This window comes from Diadema antillarum, unplaced genomic scaffold, assembly GCF_040938485.1.
Source record: "Diadema antillarum isolate AM-2024a unplaced genomic scaffold, OU_Dant_1.0 scf00000036, whole genome shotgun sequence".
In the NCBI taxonomy this organism is placed as follows: domain Eukaryota; kingdom Metazoa; phylum Echinodermata; class Echinoidea; order Diadematoida; family Diadematidae; genus Diadema; species Diadema antillarum.
In genome coordinates, this window is record NW_027270925.1 from 496,868 (window position 1) to 504,643 (window position 7,776).

General features: G+C 39.4%; 1 protein-coding gene across 1 annotated transcript; it reads left to right on the forward strand.

Moving 5' to 3' along the window:
• The first annotated feature begins 6,074 nt into the window (after positions 1 to 6,074).
• On the forward strand, positions 6,075 to 7,346 carry LOC139745625 (5-hydroxytryptamine receptor 1F-like). The gene has a single exon (XM_071656028.1). The coding sequence runs from the start codon at positions 6,075 to 6,077 to the stop codon at positions 7,344 to 7,346; it is 1,272 nt and encodes a 423-aa protein (XP_071512129.1).
• The last annotated feature ends 430 nt before the right edge of the window (positions 7,347 to 7,776 follow it).

The window sequence follows — 7,776 nt, forward strand, 5'->3', positions numbered from 1 at the left end:
ATTTCAATGCTCGTTTTACGAATTCGAATGGCACATGTGCAAATTTTATTGATGGAAATGCTAAATTGAACGACCAACTTGCAATTTTGGATGACAGAATGTGCAGTGACGAGGATTTTCGCTAAATTGAATTAACCTTTTATCAAATGGACTGACAAAAGTGCGAAATTGGCCGAGAAAACCTATATAATATTGTAATCAAAGCAAGAAAGAAGGTTATCTGTCACAATCTATTACAAATGTTATTCTTATACGCCCTTGTATATTAAGCAATCGAAGAAGTACTAGTAATCTAATCTATGATATAACAAAATTATATTAAGATTATGTTATAATCCGTTACAACTATGTATTTTGTAAGTTGTAAAGAATGTACAAAAATTCATCACAATCAGTGCTAATGCTCATCTCATTTGGGTTAAAAGCAACCAATTTCTCAAAATGGGAGCAAACAATATTTGGCAGCATCGTTCAATCAAGGGAGAGAACCGAGTTACTCGAGATGTCTGGTATCGCACAGCCCTGTCAACTACATGAGATGAATGCTCTTAGAAATACTTCTCTTATGGCAAAGTCAGTCACGTGTGTTCTCTTCCAATAGACTATACATTAAAAGTCGATATAAGCAAATTCATCATAATCTTGTTTTAAAACACGACAAAAAGGCCATGGTTACTTCAATAGATGTCCCATAGTAGATCCACTTTTAGTAGTAGTAGTAGAATGAGATATAATATTGTGTGCCATGAGGGGCTTTGAGCAATATTTGCAACACTATTTCTGTGCCATCAATCTACACTCGAAGCACACAGAGGGTTAAACCACATCAATCCTATTGATGGGTAGACACCTCCTCCCCCCTTCGGTCCATCTGCACTAAACTTATCAATGCTTATAGTACACATGCAGAAAAAAAAATGCACACGCTGAAAAAGAACTGAGAGATACAACGATTAACTATTAATATTGTCCTGTATAGAATTTTCATGTTTATAATTGAGATTGATAATTTCAAAATACAATTTATTCCACCAAAGTGTGTACACCGAATTGTTGACTTTCATTCCTAAAAATTCAAAGGCTCCCTCGTCGGGAGGGATGGGGGGGGGGGGATACCCCCTCCATAACGACCTCCCCCGCTTGGTCGCTTCCTCGCATGTGTGTTCCCCCGAAATATTGAGCATAATCAATTTTGGCTCCCAAAGATATTCCTGCATAAGGCCATGTTTATAAGCATCACAATATTGCACACGGTATGGTTGCTTTTATTACTCGAGCCTTTATAAGAATGTGTAGGCACAGGCACGTAGAAAGGGTGCTGCTTCGTGCAATTATTGACAGATTTATAGAATAGAAATCAAAATTATTAGAATTAAAAAAAAAGTCGAGAGAATTTATATTTGCTTGGTGCATGATAACGAGAAATGTAGTCTCTGATTTTATACAAGGATTTATTCAGCGTCAACGGCTTGCATGCATCCGATCAGTATGGTAATTGCAAAATGAGCTATCACATGCATCGTACACTATAGTTGGTAATAGAAAAGATCCAGCAGAGATCGTGTTTGGAGGGGGTGTTATTCCTTTGAGGAAAGTATAGGATGAATTAATTCAGCAATCAGAAAATTCATTGAAGATAAGTGAGAAGTGAACGTTCTCTGTATGTCCTCTATCACTTTGTCTGTGTATAGAGCAATGCTTATGAAAAAACAAACAAACAAACAAATAAAGAGGTAGAAATGTCAACGTTGCGTGACTGAACCTGTATGTAAAATGATTAGATTAAATACCAAATTGTAGCATAGTCATTATCTATAATGGGTAAAGTTGGTAACATTCGATCACCCACCACAACACTGCTCAAAATAACATCAAGTTGATAAACCTGGTAATATGGAAACAATAATGTATGGTGAATATCAATTCGAACCTCATAATATTCTTATAAGGCTTTCAAAATGAACCAATCGATAGGTACAACAGTTTATCTCGCGGAGCTCTGACATGTTTTTATCGATCGAATTAGATGTGTTTCTGAGTGTGTGCATGTATGCATGCACGCGGGTCAGTGAAAAAAACAAAACAATTATTATACTTGCTGAATTTCCATTTGTATATGGCATACATGTCCAGACCTACATCTGTCAGGCTTGACATGTGTATTAGTTTGAGAGGAATTGGTAAAACGAATTATGTTGCCTCCTGGCATTGCCTGGAAATTTGGTCCCTTTTATTTCAGGCGGGAAAAGAGAAAAAAAAAACAGATCATACCTTCAGTCATGTCGTAATGCATTGCTATTACTATAGTAAGTTGTAGTTTATGATTAAGAAGATCCATGAGCTAGGAGTCTACAGAATATAATATGAGTAGTAGACAGCGTACCCTTCTAGAAATGCGTGCATTTTCTAAGATGTCTTGTCGGAAGAATGCTCAAAGAGTGGTAACAAAGATTAAAAGTTTATCACGGCTGTGGAAAACTGATCAAAATCGGATAATTATTACGGAAGTCCTTGAACAGTCGAAGCGAGAATGATGAGGGAGTTAACATATCTCCTCACAACGTGTCATTTATATTTTGTACACAAAATCATGAAATTTACCAGTTTTTTGTTCACAAGCAATTCTACCCCATGCAGTCTCAAATCTCAATACATCTGACTTATCATTATTTTTTTATTATTATTTTGAAATCATTCAGCCTGGAATACAATTAGATTTTACACTAGAAAAAGTTTTAATTTTCGTCAATTCTTTTTTGAACACCATCTATGAAAAATTGGATTTGGATGTTGTTGTTTTTTTCTTGTCCCTATTTATTGCAAATCCAGTTCTTTTTTATGCGACTTATGATTTATGGAACAGTGTATAACGACACACAGTTTTAATATTGTATATTTGCTCATGGGATCAGCCCCGAAAGGCCAATGGCCTACTGCTGATTTCCTCCATCATTTATTTTAATTGTTATGTCAATCTTGAACACACACTTTTTAACTTTTAACTGTGATTATGTACTTATCCAAAATAATTTTTGGTTTGTATATGTATGTATTAGAACTGATTGATTGTATATTTATATGTTTTTACCTGAACTTGTGGAAATAAACTTAACTTGAAACTTGAAACTTGAAAAATTGTGAGGTGATGACATCATCAGCTCATTCACTTGCATCTTTATATCAACAGTAACTGTTGGATACTTGCTTTATACAAAAATTAGCGAAATTTCCGTGGTTGTTATAAAATTTTGCTCTTTCTTTTCAGACTTTCGATTAGTTTAGGGCTACCCTCAAGATGTGAAAACGAAAAGAGAAAATTTGTTAATGTGTGTGCCTGTAATGACGATGACAATGATGATGGAAGAGTATCTATATAGCGCCATTTATTTGCAGAAATATTTAAAGGCGTTCGGCTCCCACAATTTGCCACACATCATTCACAAAGCTGCTGGAAAAATAGGTCTTCTAATATTTGATTTGATTTGAATTTATTTCCACTTTTGTTCACATAAGTATGAATAAAGCATAACCGATTTACAATTATTATCACGATTGGTATACAATAATATTTTGTCAATTTGTATGCGCAAAAATTATCGAAACAACAACGCATGTACTTACAACATCACTTGCAACGCTTGCAGTCGTGAGAACCTAAGTGGGGAGCCTAAATCAAAAGCATAGCTTGTATAACTTAGCCCCCACACCCCCCCCAAAAAAAAAATTAAATCAAATAATCTTATGATGATGAGACACATTATATAACAATAAAAAGAATACCCGAATGTTATAAAGAACTACAACAACAATAAAACTAAAGCTCCGTATTAAGAGAGAGAGAGAGGGAGAGATAAGACAAGAGGAATAGAGGGAATAGACGTGTGATATATAGATGAGATAAGTGCAGATGAGAGGGGAATAAGAAAAGATTGAGAGAGGAGAAAATACGAAGCAGGAGGATTGATAACTTCAAACAAAATATTTTTGTAATAGTTTATTCCTAAATATGTGTGTGTGTGTGTGTGTGTGTGTGTGTGTGTGTGTGTGTGTGTGTATATTTGTGTGGGAGAAGGAGAACGCGTGGTACACTAATGAAATGCAGGCCGGAGTTTGTTTCAACAGGTTTGCAAAGGGAAGTGAAAACATTCCGTCAGTTAACGCGCTATTAAGTTTGCTTTCTGCTGGACGTGACTTAACACCATTAAGACTCGATTTGCTGCGATGACTGGGCGAATAGTGTGATGCTTTTATACCATTTTCAGGTGGTACATTGGACTTCCTGAATGGGAATACCTTTTTAATGTTTTAGGAAATCTCAGGGGCAAAGCACGCAGTGATGAAATGATAGGGTATAGTGCAAGCAGGGTATCCAAGGACCTGGGAATTAAACTGGAAGGGATGCAAGCCCCTGGTTTCTTTCCTCTATACGGGCTTCCCGGTAGAACAATGGCAACATTACGCAAAATTACGATCTATTTCGTTGTACCACCTTACTCACTCATTCCTGTCGTGACGTTGATATCATCAACAACCTGAAAGAGAGAAGATGCATGGTGCTCGAAAAAATATCCAATCACCAAGCCAAGCTCGCCTTTAGCACTTTCCCACCTTTTCTTTGCATGCGTAAACAGGTGCGCCGCTCGTTGGTAAGACAGTCACCTGTACAATTATTTTAAGTGCCCGGGCGTGCATAAAACGACAGAACGAGACTTCGATACCTTTTAGAGCAAAACAGTGCCGCTTGCGAAGTCAGTGGTAGTGTGGATGTCGGCTGCTGGTGTATACGAAAGAAAAGATACTATTCGGAGCGCATCTTCATGAATTGATTAATGGATGGACACACAACATCTCGCTTGTTTGATTAAGCTGGAAAATTAGTTCAAGTGGAGAACGATGAGATGTTGACGGTTACAGAGACGGTCATCGTAGCTATCAATTGCTTCCCGCCCAGCAACTCTGCCGCTGAAGTTGACTGGAGATTGCTATCGTCTGCTCACAAGGTGTAGCAGAGTGTAAACATCATTATCCAGTTTTATTTAATGAGAACTGCCGTCCACTGTAAAATTTCGCTCCAAAAAATTAGAGACCTTTCAGTCAAGTCACACATCCTGTTCAGTATGTTTTATACATATTCAGTTTGGGTCAAGCACAATCTCTGAAGTTATATTTTTGTCCCCACCGTCGCACAATTCGTTTGTTAAGGTATCGCGTTAAAGTCGAAGTTTTTCCCATTTCTCTGTACATCATTGAAATGCTGGATATCACAATTTCATATTTATAGCAATTAGTGTAGATTGTGTTATTTGGAGCTCATAATCAGTCGCGTTTTCTCTCCTTGTTGAGAATCTAAAGAAACGGAATATTTCTATGCTATCTGTGTAATCAGGTCAGGATAACAGAAAAACCCCTCTACATATATATTTATAGGTGAGGAAAAGGAACTAGTGCTCAACTCTTGATTGATGAATACAATTCAGTGAGAAAGTCATGAGGTCTAAAATGAGTGTAATTAGTATAAAGAGACAGTGTGCTACGAAGCAAGATGAAACCTGCCTTAGCAGTCGACGAACAAACCGAGAGTACATGGATTGACGAAGGACACGCAAGCAGTTTATAGGTTTACCTGCGCACCTATGCAACTCGAGAAGGCCTCATTACATCATTCCGTAAGAAAAAGAAGAAAAAGGAGGAGGAGGAGGAGGAGGAGGAGAAGGAGGACAAGAATATAGAGAAGAGCTGTGAGGAATGTCACGGTGAAATGGTTTACCAGGTAGCAAACGTCATGGAAGTCGGAGGAGCAACCAGTGCCTCTATTATAAAAGCTCGTTCTACCGGTCATTCTACAATTACTGATACATAGGATCGCATATGCATTATCGCTGACATTTCGAGATGGTGGTTGTTAGGGGGTTAACATTTGCAATTGCTTAAAATCCCGAAGAGTTGAAAACTTGATGTCATCACATGACGACATCATTTGCATTATCTGTGACTCAGATAGTACTGTGTTTCGTATATCAAAGGAAAATGTTATCTATACATTTTTAGTGACATCGTATCTTGTTCATGACACAATGAATAACAGTGCCGATTCCAACCCGTTGTACGGTGAAAGTGATTTCACCACAAATGAAGAATTCGAAACGACGTATGAAGATGGTGACGCGTCCGAATCAGAGCTGAACAGACCACTCCTGATCATCGGTTACGGACTCGTCATCATCGTCACAGTCGCGGGAAACCTGTTGGTCATCATGGCCTTCTGCCGCTACAAGAGAGTTCGCGCCATTCCGACCAACACGCTCATCTTTAGTCTCAGTGTGTGTGATTTTCTCACTGGACTCATGGTGCTAACAGTCAATCTTGCCTGGGTTTACAGAGGATACTGGCCATTCGGTGAGGTATTCTGTAAGTTCTGGTCCGCACTGGACTACACTGTGACATGCATGTCTTCGATCACAATCGTGCTAATTAGCCTCGATCGTTTCTTACTCGTGACACAGAAGCACAGGTACCGCATTGTATGGACTCGCAGACGGGTATCGATCATCTGCGCAATTTGTTGGACCCTCACTGCCGCCATCTTCACCGTCATTGCCTTTTCCTTTCGCTTCGATCTGGTTGACTACCAAGAAGAATGCGAACTGGAGGCCGTATACCTCGTTCCTGCCACCATTGGTCTTCTCGTGTTTGAGTTCGCCATCCCATTTCCCTTGATAGTCATACTGAATATCGTCGTGTTTTACCAAATCTATCAGAGATCGGGAAAACTGAAGCTCCTCAGAACTTCCCTGGGAGTCCCTTCTTCTGTTATCCGTCACCATGACGAAGCGAACACAGAACAAGACGGCCGCAAGCTAGATGGTGCAGATGGAGAAGCCCGGAGTCATGTTCCTACCGTTTCGGGGGTCGTCAACCACTCCAAGTTGACTCATACTTTACACGATGGCTCGTTGCGACCGCCTGGCTTGCCCTCAACGTACGTTCCAAGTCCTCAACCTCGATCCAATCACAGTGGCGGGAACAGAAACCTGACCGAGTTCCGCCAGCAGCAGACTCAATACGCACGTCATCGGAAAGCGGCCATCACCCTGTCCATCCTGGTAGGTACCTACCTCTCCTGTTGGCTCCCATACGAGATTATCAGCATCCTACAGGCTAGGTGTGGTGACGACGACTGTTTCTCTGAGATAACGTGGGAAGCTGTCAACGGTCTCCTTTGGTCCAACGCCGCCCTGAATCCCATCCTCTACGGGCTGACAAACCCACTGCTTCGCTATCACATGTCATGTCTGCGCTGTAGCGGATCCGGTGGAAGGGTTGCGCCAACGTCGGTGCACTTCTAGCATGGAGCTACCGTAGCTAAATGCGTCTAGTTTGGTTCTTACTTGTTAGAGTGATCTATGACTGGTTTATATTAAGAGTATAATTAAAAAGAAATTTTATTCAACTTTCAAATATGATTTCCACATGAGACTTAAGACTTATAAGTGTAATTCATATTGTTTACTTGAAAATACACTGTAAAAACATCGATGTTAGATTTAACACCACGGGTATTAAATCTAACACCGATCAAACTTCAATAGAGGACCACACCCACAGGTGTAAAAAATGCACTGTGATGGTGTTGAAAAGTGTTCACCTGACACTTCGTGGTGTTAATTTGACACTGTACCTGGTGTTATTTTGACACTGTACTGGTGTTAATTCAAAAATGACACCACATGGTGTTGATTTGATATTTGTTGGTGTTAATATCAATGGTTTAACACC